Source organism: Hyperolius riggenbachi, chromosome 1 (assembly GCF_040937935.1).
Source record: "Hyperolius riggenbachi isolate aHypRig1 chromosome 1, aHypRig1.pri, whole genome shotgun sequence".
NCBI classification, from domain to species: Eukaryota; Metazoa; Chordata; class Amphibia; order Anura; family Hyperoliidae; genus Hyperolius; species Hyperolius riggenbachi.
The window spans coordinates 653,084,529-653,100,952 of record NC_090646.1 but is presented as its reverse complement, the minus strand read 5'-3'; the positions used below and the strand labels follow the sequence as shown (position 1 = coordinate 653,100,952).

The 16,424-nt window shown below is 47.3% G+C and overlaps 1 protein-coding gene across 23 annotated transcripts in view; it reads left to right on the top strand.

Moving 5' to 3' along the window:
- CELF4 (CUGBP Elav-like family member 4) overlaps positions 1 to 16,424 on the top strand; it is a 1,336,489-nt gene that overhangs the window by 889,039 nt on the left and 431,026 nt on the right. For 12 of the 23 annotated variants that reach the window (XM_068252050.1, XM_068252041.1, XM_068252032.1 and 9 more), the window contains exon 3: positions 4,145 to 4,193. In XM_068252050.1, coding sequence (XP_068108151.1) covers positions 4,145 to 4,193 — 49 coding nt within the window. Of the gene's footprint in view, positions 1 to 4,144; positions 4,197 to 16,424 lie in introns of all 23 variants that reach the window. The other 11 variants (XM_068251971.1, XM_068251914.1, XM_068252015.1 and 8 more) reach the window with 1 other exon arrangement.

Here is a 16,424-nt window from a genome sequence, read left to right as displayed (position 1 = left end):
GAGGAGGATGAGGAGGCGAGGTGATGACAGCCGGGTGCTCATCAAAATTAGCAGGGTGGAGCACCAGGCTAAAAGAGCCTGGGGAGAACACTGGACTATGCCTGCTGCCCAGGTCCATACTACTAGACCTGACTTGGCACGGCCGGATGGGGCACAGCACTGCGGGTGCAGTGGCATCTGCCGCACGCCATGGTATGCACTTCCCACTTGGCACGGCCAGACGGGGCACAGCACTGCGGGTGCAGTGGCATCTGCCGCACGCCATGGTATGCACTTCCCACTTAGCATAGCCGGACGGGGCACAGCACTGCGGGCACGGTGGCATCTGCCGCACGCCATGGTATGCACTTCCCACTTGGCGCGGCCGGACGGGGCACAGCACTGCGGGCGCGGTGGCATCTGCCGCACACCATGGTATGCACTTCCCACTTGGCGCGGCCGGACGGGGCACAGCACTGCGGGCGCGGTGGCATCTGCCGCACGCCATGGTATGCACTTCCCACTTGGCACGGCCAGACGGGGCACAGCACTGCGGGCGCGGTGGCATCTGCCGCACACCATGGTATGCACTTCCCACTTGGCGCGGCCGGACGGGGCACAGCACTGCGGGCGCGGTGGCATCTGCCGCACGCCATGGTATGTACTTCCCACTTGGCATAGCCAGACGGGGCACAGCACTGCGGGCGCGGTGGCATCTGCCGCACACCATGGTATGCACTTCCCACTTGGCGCGGCCGGACGGGGCACAGCACTGCGGGCGCGGTGGCATCTGCCGCACGCCATGGTATGCACTTCCCACTTGGCATAGCCGGACGGGGCACAGCACTGCGGGCACGGTGGCATCTGCCGCACGCCATGGTATGCACTTCCCACTTGGCACGGCCGGACGGGGCACAGCACTGCGGGCGCGGTGGCATCTGCCGCACGCCATGGTATGTACTTCCCACTTGGCATAGCCAGACGGGGCACAGCACTGCGGGCGCGGTGGCATCTGCCGCACGCCATGGTATGCACTTCCCACTTGGCACGGCCAGACGGGGCACAGCACTGCGGGCGCGGTGGCATCTGCCGCACACCATGGTATGCACTTCCCACTTGGCGCGGCCGGACGGGGCACAGCACTGCGGGCGCGGTGGCATCTGCCGCACGCCATGGTATGTACTTCCCACTTGGCATAGCCAGACGGGGCACAGCACTGCGGGCGCGGTGGCATCTGCCGCACGCCATGGTATGCACTTCCCACTTGGCACGGCCAGACGGGGCACAGCACTGCGGGCGCGGTGGCATCTGCCGCACACCATGGTATGCACTTCCCACTTAGCATAGCCGGACGGGGCACAGCACTGCGGGCACGGTGGCATCTGCCGCACGCCATGGTATGCACTTCCCACTTGGCATAGCCAGACGGGGCACAGCACTGCGGGCGCGGTGGCATCTGCCGCACACCATGGTATGCACTTCCCACTTGGCGCGGCCGGACGGGGCACAGCACTGCGGGCACGGTGGCATCTGCCGCACGCCATGGTATGCACTTCCCACTTGGCATAGCCGGACGGGGCACAGCACTGAGGGCGCGGTGGCATCTGCCGCACGCCATGGTATGCACTTCCCACTTGGCGCGGCCGGACGGGGCACAGCACTGCGGGCGCGGTGGCATCTGCCGCACGCCATGGTATGCACTTCCCACTTGGCATAGCCGGACGGGGCACAGCACTGAGGGCGCGGTGGCATCTGCCGCACGCCATGGTATGCACTTCCCACTTGGCATAGCCGGACGGGGCACAGCACTGAGGGCGCGGTGGCATCTGCCGCACGCCATGGTATGCACTTCCCACTTGGCATAGCCGGACGGGGCACAGCACTGAGGGCGCGGTGGCATCTGCCGCACGCCATGGTATGCACTTCCCACTTGGCATAGCCGGACGGGGCACAGCACTGAGGGCGCGGTGGCATCTGCCGCACGCCATGGTATGCACTTCCCACTTGGCATAGCCAGACGGGGCACAGCACTGCGGGCACGGTGGCATCTGCCGCACGCCGTGGTACACACTTCCCTTCCTCCGCTGAAGTCCGCACTCTTCTTTCTTTAATCACTGCACAGCTTGATGCAATTCTTCCAGCCAACTGTTATAATTACAATTAATCCAATCTCGAGCAATTAAAGGTCCACTTTTCTCTCCGTTGACGCCCTCCATCACCACGCTCCGAGCGGGGGTCCTAATTACTTCCTATTCAGTCTTCCACCTTGTAATTAGAGCGTTTTATGTCAACTTGATACTCATTATGGGAACTGGACTGTGTTTAAAAAAAAAAGGAGCTTGAAACTTGTCAAGAGCGCTGCCACTTCACTTGTGCAGTAATTGATGCTATCTATGGCACAGGCTGGTATCTCGGGAGCGGCATGTGGCACGGGTGGCGCTCCTGCGAGAGTTACATGCCGAGGCTCCGCAGTTCTCACAGCTGGGTGCTGCTCGGCATGGGGGGGTCTTGCGTTCACCTCCCACCAGTATACAGATGCGCCTTCTATACTCCTGCTGGGTTCTTAGGATTATACCAAGAAATTCAAGTCTGTGATTAGTATGGAATGTGCTGTATGCCTGTAAGCAGTCTGGGCTGGGGCTAGCATAAGGGGAGCCTGGGTAATTGCCCCAGGGCACCCCCGAGCCAGCTATAGCCCCTTCCCCCAGGACAGCTTCCAACTTGACTATGGTCCCGGGGTCCCCAGAGTCTTCGGCAAAGTGGTGTCTTAGATAAACCTTATACTACATGCAGGTGGTAAAATTGGTCAGTGATTGTCCAATCATAATTGAAAGTGCATACCAGGTATAATGCTGGGTACACACGATGCATTTTTTCAGTCGATTTTCCGTCCAATCGATTTTCGAATCAATTTTGTTATCTTTTCTTATCTATTTCCATCCACTTTTATGAGAAATCGATCAGAAAAACGATCCAAAATAAGATCGGACATGTCGGAAATTATCGAACCATCTATCTAATGCTGGGCATACACGGCTCGATTTTGCCGCTCGATCATTTCGCCGCTCGATTCCGCAGTCAATTTACATATCTTCCGCTCGTTTTTCTTATCTTTTTCCATTCGCTTCAATCCGGAATCGAGCGGCGAAACGATTGGGCGGGAGATCGGACATGTCAGAAATTGTCTATTGAGCCATCTAAATGGCTCAAAATCGACCCGTGTATTCCCAGCATAATACAAAATTGTATGGTGTGTACCTAGCATAAGTTTAAATTGTAAGTAATAGGGCGCATACACACATCCAATTTTGATTGGCCAATCACTGACCAATTTTACCACCCCCATGTAGTATGAGCGCCTCAGATTTTGAATACTATGGTCAGAGTGTGTATAAAAGCTCTCATACTACATTAAAGTGGTAAAATTGGTCAGTCATTGGCCTGTCGTCAAAATTTGGTGCGTGTGTACCAGGCCTTAGGGTGAAAACAGTCATCCAGTTTTGATTGGCCAATTTTACGTTACCTCTTCCATGTAATATGTGGGCCAACAGATTTTGAATTCCATGAACAGAATGTGTAGGTAGGCTGCAGCTTTTCCTACAGGCTTAGGACCTCAGCTGCCTGTTGTTTCCTGTTAGCACATGTGAGGTCTTAAAATTTCTCCCCGCCTCCTTCCCATAAACTGCAAAGCCCCACCTCCCCATGTAGACACAGTAGTTATGAGTAGTCAGGCATGTATTGCTCCTCAGGCTTTGAGTGTCACATGGTTATCCCTGACTGGCCCTCCCAGCAGCTGAATTCACAAAGTAGAGTAGGCAAGCTGTGCTGAACCAACAAGCACATCTGGGCCACAAACCCTTTATTTTGTCCAGCGCTGTTTATATTCACTTATGATCCTGACTGGCAATGGAACGGGGGGATGGGGGGTATTAAAACAGGGAGTGCGTGTAAATATTAATTTTCTGTTTGCTTCTGCATAGAAACCTAACCAATGTTAATCTGGGCTTTTGTGTATTTACTTTGCATCTTATTTGACTTTTTTTTTTTTGAGCAAAGGTGTCTTTATTAATCACTACATCCTGTTGTTGATATATTTATAAGATGTACAAACAAATGCATTTTCCACGAGACTAACCTGCGTTCTCCCCCCGTTGTGTCTCTACAGATGAACCGACCAATCCAGGTGAAGCCAGCGGACAGCGAGAGTCGAGGAGGTAGTAAGTCTATTTTGCTCTGAGCCTTACCGCTAAGTACCGTGATTACCTTGTAGATTTTGTCATGCTGCGCAGGCTGATCAATTAGCAGCGTAATCAGTGCCAGAGAGCTTCCCTGCGCAGCGCAGGACTCCTTCTTATTAAATTGCTTTTCCCTTTTTTTCTGCACTTTGGACTTTTTTCTCTTCCTCCCCTCCGCATTCAATTATTATTAGATTGTGAAAGGCATGGAGGTGGCGGCGATTACCTTGGAAACCAATAAGTGCCTTGTTAAGGAGTATTGTGTCAAACGCTGATTTTTCGCAAAGTTGAAAATGAATTCCTGAACTTTTTCATCGGAGAGTCGCGGCTGGAACTTGAGACAAGTTTTCCGTTAACCCTTAAAGCAAACCTGAGGCGAATATAAATGTATGAGATAAATAATTATATGTGTAGCACAGCTAAGAAATAGAGCATTAGTGGCAAAGAAAAGAGTCTCATATTGTTTTCCAGTACAGGAAGAGTTAAACTTCAGTTGTTATCTGTGCAAAAGAGCTTCTCTGAGCTCTTCGACCCAACGTGGGTCGGCTACAGTGCTGTTTTCTGAAGCACTTAAACGGTCACGAAACAGTGAGAGGCAGCTTGAGATAAGGTTTTACTGCAGGAAAGTTCAAATGGTCATTATTTCTGCTTTGTTTTGTAGCTTAAAAAGCAGAGTTTGGTTTCTAAACTGCATATATGATGGAATGATGCACAGTTATAAAAAAAAAAGCTACCAGTGTATAAGACCACTGGGTGTATAAGACGACCCCCCAACTTTTCCAGTTAAAATACGGAGTTTGGGATATACTTGCCGTATAAGACTACCCCTCTTCCAACACACACCAAATAAAAATTAAAAAAACATCATATACTGGTACTATGTATGAACAGATACTGGTGCTGTACTGTACGTGGTACCCAGTATATAACAGTATACAGTATTGGCGATTGGTCAGCTCTACCTGTCTCCAAGTGGATTGGTCAGCTCTCCCTGTCTCCCTGTTTATCAGAATGGTATGGAAGAATAGATTGTGATGTGCCCACAAAACACGCCTCTTTCACCTTTCTGGCCCCGCCCTTGTACCCTATTTACCTCCTCCTCTACTTCTCAGATCTTGCACATGTGCGCCTGCGCCGCTTCACTACAGTCCTCAGCAGCGAGATCTGAGAGGCGATAACAGGATAGGGTGTATCACCCGGCATCAATGACACCCGGAGTATAAGGGCCCGTTCACACTAGTGCGTTTTGCCGGCAATTTCAACAAAACGCTCAAGCGCTAGCGCTTTTTAAAGCGCTTGTGCAATAGAAACCTATGGAAAACCTATTAAATCGCCAAACGCGTAGCCTGCACCATTTTCAGGCGATTTCCCGGCAGTCGCGTTTCAGTGCTATAGAAGCGCTAAACGCAATCGCGGAAAAATCGCTGCAGTGTCCAGTGATTTTTCTGCTTGAAATCGCTGAAAAATCACTCCCGCAAAATGCCGGTGGTAATCGCCGGCGTTTTGCACTTTCAAGTGTGAATTGGACCTCAGACGACTCCTGACTTTTCAGAAGATTTTCAAGGGTTAAAAAGTAGTCTTATATGCTTGAATATACCGTGTATAACTGAAAATAAAAATATGACACTCTTTCCTTTGCTACTAATGTTCTATTTGTTATTCGTACTACACATACAATTCATTATATCATAAGTTTTTTTTTTATTGTTTTTGTTTTTTTGTTTTTTTTCGCTTTAAGGTTTCCTTTAAGTGGCAGTTTACTGTCAAGCGTACGCAAAGTCCACGGAGCTGATAGCTGATGGTGCACGTTGCAGTTTTACACATCACGTTGGCCGTTCTTTCTCCTAGGTGATATTTTTTTTGCAAATTTTGCACAAAGATGCAAAATCATAATGCAAAATTTCAGGAAAAATCGTAATTAATTTCATCTGTAAATGTCATTAGGAGCCATAATTTCACAATTCCGCGTAATTTTGGTCTAATTTCGCATCGACTTTAGCAGCTAATAGCAAAGAAAGCACGCATACATGCCAATGTCACCAAAATGGCTGCGTATGTTAAAGGGAAGGTTCAGGGAGTGTGAGGAAAAAATAAAAATCAATTTCCACTTACCTGGGGCTTCCTCCAGCCCGTGGCAGGCAGGAGGTGCCCTCGCCGCCGCTCCGCAGGCTCCCGGTGGTCTCCGGTGGCCGACCGGACCTGGCCAGGCCGGCTGCCAGGTCGGGCTCTTCTGCGCTCCAAGTCCTTGTACTTCTGCGTCCCACGCCGGCGCTCTGACGTCATCGGACGTCCGCCGGGCTGTACTGCGCATGCGCAGTAGTTCTGCGCATGCGCAGTACAGCCCGGCGGACGTCCGATGACGTCAGAGCGCCGGCGTGGGACGCAGAAGTACAAGGACTTGGAGCGCAGAAGAGCCCGACCTGGCAGCCGGCCTGGCCAGGTCGGGTCGGCCACCGGAGACCACCGGGAGCCTGCGGAGCGGCGGCGAGGGCACCTCCTGCCTGCCACGGGCTGGAGGAAGCCCCAGGTAAGTGGAAATTGATTTTTATTTTTTCCCCACCCTCCCTGAACCTTCCCTTTAAGGAGAAGAGTTGGAACATGTTTTTTTCAACTCAGAAAAGTTTAAAAACCATTTTTCCTTTGCATTTTTAAAACCGATTTTCTCAAAAACTATGAAGTCTTTTTGTGACTTATTCCCACTCTTTTCCTTAAAGAGGACCTCCAGCCTAAACAAACATACTGTCATTAAGTTATATTAGTTATGTTAATTAAATAGATAGGTAATATAATCTCTTACCCATCCTGTTTTAAAAGAACAGGCAAATGTTCACAGGCGCCCGACTCCTGGGAACTCCACACTCCGGCACAATACACGACCTGATGAAGCGGTGTGTACCGCGAAACGCGTTGTCATTTTAAAGTGCCCCATTAAAGCAATTTTTCTAACCAATTGGGAGTGACTACTTATTAAGGTAGGATCATTCCTTACTCCTATAATAATAGCTTGTTTAAACTATCACTTACACCACTGGTGTGTATACCAGCAGCATTTTTCACTTATTTTTTATTATTATTATTTTTATATATTTTACCTATTAGTTTATAAATCGCTCCACAAGTACCCTCCAGGGCGCCTCCTATCCTTCCGTATCAGGCAAATGTTTGTGATTTCATCAGGACAGCCATCTTTTTGGTTGAAAGAAGGTGACAGGGAGCATGAGATACACAACTGTCCTGTGTCCTGATCACCCATCCCAGTTGCTAGGCAACGTGAATAACAACATAGGAAATCCCATCATGCTTTGCACAGCATCAAGGAAAAAAGCCCGGGCAGTTTTCTTTGATGGGTGGAGCTTAGCTAAAAATGCAGCTAAAAATGATGCTTTGGTAAGAAAAACAAAGTTCTGATGCTGTGAAACTGTTAAAGAAACACCAAGCCTTTTCAGTTCTGCTGAGTAGATTTTTAGTCTGGAGGTTCACTTTAACATATGTAGCAATTTTGGTGATGATAGCATGTATGGGGTTTTGCTATTAACTGTTAAAGTAGACACAAAATTAAGCAAAAATGATGTGAAAATTACACAAAATTACTAATAGATTACACAAAATCAATTCAATGTCCAAATCGTCATTTCGTATGACCAGAATAATTGTGAAAATGTATGCAAAAATTTGCATAATCGTAATTAGATTACGATCATCGCTATTTTTCACACCTTTTAAGTAAAATGCCTTTTAAGCCATCAGCAAGTAAGAAAATACTAGCAGTACTAGCAGTACTTTTTCTCCTACTTGTTGGTACTTTTTCCATTGCAGAGGGCTGAAAAGTTATCTCAAAGGAGCTCTGAGGAGGGTTCAAAAAACAAAAACCGACACCTGGGACTTCTATTGCCCCCTGCAGCTGTCATGTCCCGCGCCGTCCTCCTACGATCCTCCGCGCCGCGCCGCCTGCACCGGTCTAATCTTTTGATGGCTACATCTGGCTCACAGACAAATCAGTAGGGGTTGATTCACTAAGCTACACTGCTCAAGCAGCGCAGCTTACTGTGACAGTACAAGTAAAATTTTCAAAGTAGGCATGCTACTGCTGTAGCATGTACTAACTTACTCGCACCCCCTCCCAAAACAAACTGCTGCTTCAACTGTGTCATTCTGGGCGCTGTCAGGTCCAGTAACTTTGTAGGATGAGATCCCCGAACTTTGATTGGCCCATTAGGCTGCCTGTCACTTGACAGGCAGCCTATTGGGCCAAAGTGCCGTGATCTCGTCCTACAAAGTGAATCAACCCCCAACTCAGCTAGCTAATTGAACAAGCTGTTAGTCTGTATTTCTCCTGTCTGGCTCTCGGGGGAAATTGCTGATGTTGCTGAAACCCAAGAGAAGCTGAAGATGTGTCTGACACTTCTGCTGCCTGGCGGATCAACTGTATACGCATCACCATGTCAACAGGGACGTGAGCCCTCTGCTGCGCATGTGCACTGTCCCAGTTTGAAACATATTGTATGGCTCTCACAGAATTACATTTTAAAATATGTGGTGTTTATGGCTCTCTCAGCCAAAAAGGTTTCTGACTCCAGCTACCATATAATGCAGCTGCAGCTGTTCCTGGGGTTATCCAGCATGATATGCTGATATTACAGCGTCAGGCAGACCGCGGTGGTCACTGGTGCGCAGTGTATGAGTGGCATTCAGATGTTGCTTGTCATAGGCAATAGTAATTTGCAGAGTGCGGTGACCTGGGGTGACCCCCTCAGCCATCACTTCTCATCGCCCTAATTGCTAAATAGATAAAAGGTGAAATCTCAACGCTTGCTACTGGCTAATGCACTTGACATGTATATGTTCTTTCAGTACTTTGTTATATAAGTGGAATAATTAAAGATAACCTGTGTGGAAATTCACCTGTTCATTCTTAAAGGGAATGTGAACTAGACATTATAAATGGAGCGTTTGATTAATAGCGTATATAATAAGAGGTTACTTTTGATGGAAACTTCAAGAAAAAAATTATTTTTGCTTTCAAAGTTATGCCCAGGTGAAGTACTAATGTTGGTAAGAGTGTCAGGAGAAAGCCTCCAGTGTTAGGAGGAAGCCCCCAGTGCCAGGAAAAAGCCCCCATTGTCAGGAGAAAGCTCCCTTAGTATCAGGAGAAAGCTCTCTTAGTGTCAGGAGAAAGCTCCCTTAGTGTCAGGAGAAAGCTCTCTTAGTGTTAGGCGAAAGCTCCCTTAGTGTCAGGAGAAAGCTCCCACAGTGTCAGGAGAAAGCTCTCTTAGTGTCAGGAGAAAACTCCCTTAGAGTCAGGAGAAAGCTCGCTTAGTGTCAGGAGAAAGCACCCACAGTGTCAGGAGAAAGCTCTCTTAGTGTCAGGAGAAAACTCCCTTAGAGTCAGGAGAAAGCTCTCTAAAGGTTCGTATACACGTCCGATAAAGATCGTTCGTTACGAACGATTCGTGACGTTTACACGATATTCAAATTAGACTGAAAAGATCGTTCGTAATGAACGATTGTGTACACACGTGAACGATATAAGTATAAAGTACTGAACGACGAACGATAAAAAAATGCGTGCGCAAACGGAAGTGACGTTATGACAGGCAATAAGAACATGCGTTATCGGACGATCTTTGTACACACTGCAACGATTGAACGATTATCTTTCGAAAAAATCCGCCGGGTTGGATCGGTCCGATTGAACGATAACGATCGTTATCGTTCACAAAAACGATCGTTCACACTTTTTGAACGCACGATTATCGTTCCGATTGTCGTTATCGTTCGTTTTTGAACGATCGTTATCGTACGTGTGTACTCAGCTTTAGTGTCAGGCGAAAGCTCGCTTAGTGTCAGGAGAAAGCACCCACAGTGTCAGGAGAACGTTTGCCATTTTTTTGTCTTTTCAAGCCTACCTATTGGTCCTTTAACACCGTCCATGGTTTCACTGACCAATTGGAAAGCTTGAGATTTCAGCTCCAGTCTCAAGAAAGACTGGTACAGTAATGCCGATTTGATATCGACGAGGGTAACTGAAAATGTACATTTATCAATATATGCTCAATTTATATTGTCCATGTTTCAGAGCAGTTATAATGATATCGCTTAAAGTGTACTAGAGCTGAAATAAATAAAAAGTTTTATACATACCTGGGGCTTCCTCCAGCCCCATCCGCTTCGATCGCTCCCACGCCGCCGTCCTCCTCTGCCCACTTCTCCGGTAACGGGTCCCCGCAGTTACGTCAATCGGAGCCAGTCTACGCAGGAGAAGTGCGCCCTCTACGTATTTCTCTGGCAGCTGCAGGAGAGATACGTAGAGGGAGCACTTCACTTACGTCAAACTGGCTCAGACCGACAGAAGTTATGGGACCAGGTGCCGAAGCTACGGGCAGCGGAGGACGGCGGTGTGGGAGCGATCCGAGCGGATGGGGCTGGAGGAAGCCCCAGGCATGTATACAACTTTTTATTTATTTCAGCTCTGAGTCCCTTTAAGATTTCATTGTTTTTTGTATAAGCCTCCTGGTAACAGCATACATGATAAAAGGATGATTGGAAATTTGGGAGCCCCAAGGAAAGCAGAAAGTAGATAGTAAATTTACCGATATTCTACTGTTAAAATGTAAAGAAAGATTGTAAAATATCAGTATTAAATACTGGTATTTTACTATAGCTAAACCTAACCCTACTCTCACACAGAACCGTCCCCCCTGATGCCTAACCCTAACAGCCCTCCACATACAAACACACTACCAGACGCCTAATCTACACCCCTCCCCCCCGGTACAAAAAATGTGTTTGATTGACTCTAAAGTTTATTCCCACCCTTTAAATTGATATATTACTAATGTTAAAATGTTACTATGAAGGAAAATGAACCAGGATAGAAAGGACCAGGGTGGTTTGAATGATAAAACAACATATTTTTCTTGGGAAATGTTTATGGTATGCGTGACTAGAGGCATGGTGAGGGCGTGGCCAGGGTTGTGGCTTAAGTGTCCCTCTTTATCATCTCAAAAAGTTGGGAGGTATGTAGCTATCGTTTGCGATTTGAATGGCCTTCCTCTTTAAATCCTGTAATAGCTGATTGTGACTGTGAAGCTGAATGGCCCTGAGTGTATTCTGTCATAGCGGATAACATTTACTGATGGAAGCTCAGATCAGCTTATAAATGGTAATTTGACAATGTTTGGCACGTGTCTGCTGATTGCAATGTATGATATCTGTCATTTTGGCTCCTCTTCCTGACTGTACTTGATAACTGTCTATGTGATATTTGGCATCAGCTTCTTATTGGATATTTAAAGCGCTGTGGGCGAGATCAGCAACCATTGCCGTGACATCTTTATCGATAAGCGAGCTCACAATCATTCTCTATCATTTCTGGGTGTCGGTAGACAGAAGAGGGGATCAGTAGCAATGATCGCAATCTGCTAATTACGATCATGCAAACTGAATTACGTGAAAATTACTGAAAATTATGATTCCTAATTACGTATGCCAGAAACATAAATTACGATCTTACCTGAAATTTTGCGTTTTGATTTTGCATTGCAATTGCGAATTGCATTGCAAAATTACGTTTATGCAAAATGACGTTTATGCAACATTACGTTTATGCAAAATTTATGCTCATCACTAACGATCGGAAAATGTAAAATTCAAGTGAATTCGGAAGAGAGGGCTCAAGCACAAGTTTTCTAATCTGAGTCACTGCTACCGATCAATTGAACAGTAGCTAATTTGTTAGAAGGACTATTATAATCTAGCTTCTTAGTGTGCAGCAACGTAGAATGTCGGAGAAACAGATATTAATCAGCACCTCATGGCTAATGGCTCTTGGATAGAATACCAAGAAGAACGCAGATGCACAATGTTACTGGATGTTACTGGAACACACTGCCACCCTGTGGTTATAGCTGGTAATGCATAGATATACGCATAATAGACTGTTGTTGCTAAATACACATTCCAACATGATTCATTGAGAAAGCTGCTGGTTATGGTTAATTAATTGGCAGATCCTGAATGTGAATAGCCCCTGCAAAGTTCTGACCAATCCCTGCAAATTCCATCTTCTGTTGAACCAATGTGGCACCACTAGGGCCGGATTAACACCTGTAGGCACAGAGGTCCTAGCGCCCTAGGATAACTGAAGTGAGAGGGATATGGAGGCTGCCATATGTATTTCCTTGTAAACAATGCAGATTGCCTGGCTGTCCTGTGCTGATCCTCTGCCTCTAATACTTTTAGCCAAAGACCCTGAACAAGCATGCTGCAGATCAGACGTTTCTGACTGAAGTTTGAAAAGATTAGCAGCATGCTTGTATTAGATGTGTGATTCAAGCAATACCGCAGCCAAAGAGACCTGCAGGATGCCAGGCAACTGGTATTGTTTAAAAGGAAATGAATATGGCAGCCTCCATATCCCTCTGAGGTCAGTTGGATCAGCATAATAACCTTTAAAGAAAAACATTTATTTGTTACAGCTGATACAAATCCTGCAATAAATGTGCAGTGTGCCTACTTATATATTGTTAACATCCTGTGTTTACAAATTAGCTGATCTGCCGAGGCAGCCAGCTGACACAGCTGAGAGATCAAATTACACTTATGAGTAGTCTCAGTTGAGGGGTGATTAGACAGGGTAAACTCTCTAAATGCGCACATTGTGCATTTCCCTATGTTTTCCTTCTGCCCTGGGCAAGAGTTAAGGTCCACACCCTCAGGGCAATATGGCTGCACTTACTGGATATTCCTCTCACCTCAAGTCAGGGCCGGATTTAAGCCGGGGCCACATAGGCCATGGCCTAGGGCACCACAGGATTAAGGGCGGGTGGGCAGCAGGCTTTACTAGGGGGAAGGGAAGAGTCATCTGGCTACCTATAGTGGAGGGAGGGGGTTCATCAGGCTTCTTATGCTAAAAGGGAAGGGGTCATCTGGCTACTTATACTAGAGGGAAAGGGGGAGGGGTCATATGGCTACTTATACTGGAAAAAAGGGTCAACGGGCTACCTATCCTGGAGGGAGGGGGAAGGGTCATCAGGCTATCTATACGGAAAGGAGAGGATCATCTGGCTTCTTATACAAGAGGGAAGGGAGGAGGGGTCATCAGGATACCTATACTGGAGCAGGGATGTCAAACAGCTCAAATGAATTGATGGGTCTGAATCAGGAGAGGTGTGGTCCATCAGGTAGAACACATTCCTCTCTTTCTCAGTCCATCCTAAACACTGGCATGGATCTGGCCCTCCAGGCCTGGAGTTCCACACCTGTGTACTGGAGGGAAGGGTAGTCATCAGGCTATCTAAACTGGAGGAGGTGGTGATGGGTCATCTGGCTACCTACGGTATACTGGAGGAAAGGGTCAATGGGCTACCTATCCTGGGGGTAGGTGGAAGGGCCATCTGGTTACCTATACTGAAGGGGGGTGGCTGCTGGCCGTGGCCTTGGGCAGTAAAGCGTACAAACCCGTCCCTGCCTCAAGTCCTTGATATTAGCGTATAGATGGTATGTTGGACTCGTCTAGGAGAAAGGAAGGCTATTTGCAGAGAGCTTGGCCGAGGTGTTGCAGAGCGTTATGTCACGCTGCTCGGGGGAAACATGCTGACATTATCTATACAGCGGCTCCACTTCTTATTTAATCGCTCTTTCCTGCCAGAGTCCCTGTTTTAATGTTAGGTCACAGAAGCCGCAGGAGGGGGAGGGGGGGGTGATCCGAGGTGGGGAGATGAGAATCTGCCATCCCGGGTCTGGCTGCCGGCCTCAGGGACCACTGCTCACCATTCACTCCGTTCAGCAGACGCCTTTCAAGTCCGCAGCTTCGGAGGGGAAGGTGCAGGATTCAGCCCTTCGCTGTCAGGAATGGCGCTCTACGGACAATCGCACACAGGCGAGACCCAAAACATCACACAGCTTCTCTCTTTTTTATTTTTTCAAGGCGGACCTGAACTCAGAACTTTCTCTCTGCTGTAAGCAACAGCATAATAACCTTTAAAGAAAAACATTTATTTGTTAGGCCTTGTTCATATCATAAATCGCAATCGCTGACGCCAGCATTTTTCGATTTTGTGCGTGATATTTTTTTAGCGACTCACAGTGCTTACCTGCGCGGTAGTTTGTTTTGCACATCGCTTTTCTAAGCGCTTTTGCAGAGCGATTTGTTTTTTCCTTCCTGACCTCAGGCAGGAAGTGAACTCTTTCACCCAAAAAAAAAAAATACAATGTATTTATTCTTAAAAGCGCTGGGAAATCACTATACAAATCTCTTTTTCAAGTGCTTTGCGATTCCCCTATACCTTCCATTGAGGCAAATCATCCCAAAAATGGTCCAGGCAGCTCTTTGGTGAGCGGAGCGTAATCGAACCGCTCAGATGTGAACAGTCTCATAGGGAATCATTGCACAAACGCTTTCAGGGCAATTTTAAAAATCACTGGCGCTTAAAAAACCCAGAAAACGCCCTTAGTGTGAACAGACCCTTACAGCTGATACAAATCCTGCAATAAATCTGCAGAGTGTCTACTTCCTGCTTTCATGGAAGCAGACATAGGGTTAACATCCTGTGTTTACAAATAAGCTGATCTGCGGAGGCAGCCAGCTGAGACAACACAGATCAAATTACAGTTGTGATTAGTCGCAGATGAAGGGGGATTAGACAGGCTAAGCTCTCTAAATACATACAGGATTTCCCATGTATCTATATTTCCCTCTTTCCTGTGCAAGAGTTCAGGTCCACTTTAAAGGGAACCTGTAGCAGGGAAAATTATGTAAAATAAACGCATGATGTAGCTGCAAATGAATATTACATACTAACTTCAACATCAGTTCCTCTCAGAAGCTCACCGGTTTCTTCTTACAGTGATCCCTTCCAGTTCTGACAAGATTTTGTCAGAAATGAAACATACCAGTTGCTGTCAGTTGTATATCAGCAGCTGTCAGTTACAACTGCATGTGCAAGGTAATGTCCATGTTTCCCTATGGCTCAAGTGGGGGATATAACGGTTTAACAGTGTGCTGACCAGGAAGCTGTTATGGGGTAATGGCCATTTTTAAAATGGAGGACGGATAATTCCATTGATCACAGTGGACAAATGGTACACAGGAGAGGAGAGAGAGATTGAGGAGTAGACTAGGAGGCAAGTATGACCTGTGTATGGTTATTTTGACTTTTTATTTTCAGTTTAGGTTCTCTTTAAGCAGACTTAGCAGAAGTCTATTCTGGGAAGTGCACACTGGTAAACTATTCCAAAAGTCGGGATCTGCTGAATATTATGCAGAAGTGCTAAACAATCGACCAAGAACATTTCTAAGAGGAATCTGTGAACGCGGCACAATGGATTTAAAAGTTGGCGCCTTCTGGCGACACGCAATACCTGTTCGCCGTTTCCTTCGTGAAGCAGGTGTAACGCGTGTGGCGTTCTGTAGCATACAGCTTGTTATCACAACAGAATCCGATACACTGCTGTGTGAATGTGCCCATTGCCTGATCATCGTGGCGCATTGCTTTGCGATTATAACTCGTAAAACAATGCGCAAGACATGAGCTTACCCTAAAGCATTAGTTTTGAATTGTTATTTTTTTTAACCTTTTAGCATTCAAATAAAGTAAAACTTTATTTGGCTGCAGGGCCGCATTGGAAAGTGTGCCTTCCCCAGCCTGGCAGGGTATTCAGGGTATGCAGAGTGGGTGGCAGGGAGATTTCATAGTTACCAATCCGGACAGCTAGTTAGGCTTCTTCCTCCTCCCCGCGGTGGTGATGTAATACAGACATGTCTTCTTGGTTCTGATCACATGATATGACATGCGATGGGGATCCAGGAGACCAAGTCATTATAACAGCACCACCTAGGGGTGGAAGAGGGGTGATGGAAGTGTCTCTCTCCTTTCTTCCATCACCCTTCTTCCACCACTGGGTGGCGGTGTAACACTGGCACAGTCTCCTGAATCCCAATCACATGTGATATCATGTGACTGGGACCCAGAAGACCTGTCAGAAGTTCAGAGCTGTGGGTGAAGGCGGAGAAGAAGCCGTCCAGAACAGGTAACTTTAACTGCCCCCTGCTGCCCACCTGTTTGGCTGCACCAGGCAGCCAAACAAGATATGCCGACAGAGGTTTAGAGTGCACCGGCAGCAGGGCCGGATTTACCCATAGGCACTATAGGCGAGTGCCTACAGGCAGCCCATGTATAAAAGGTGGCTCTTTGGCCGCCCCAAAGTGGC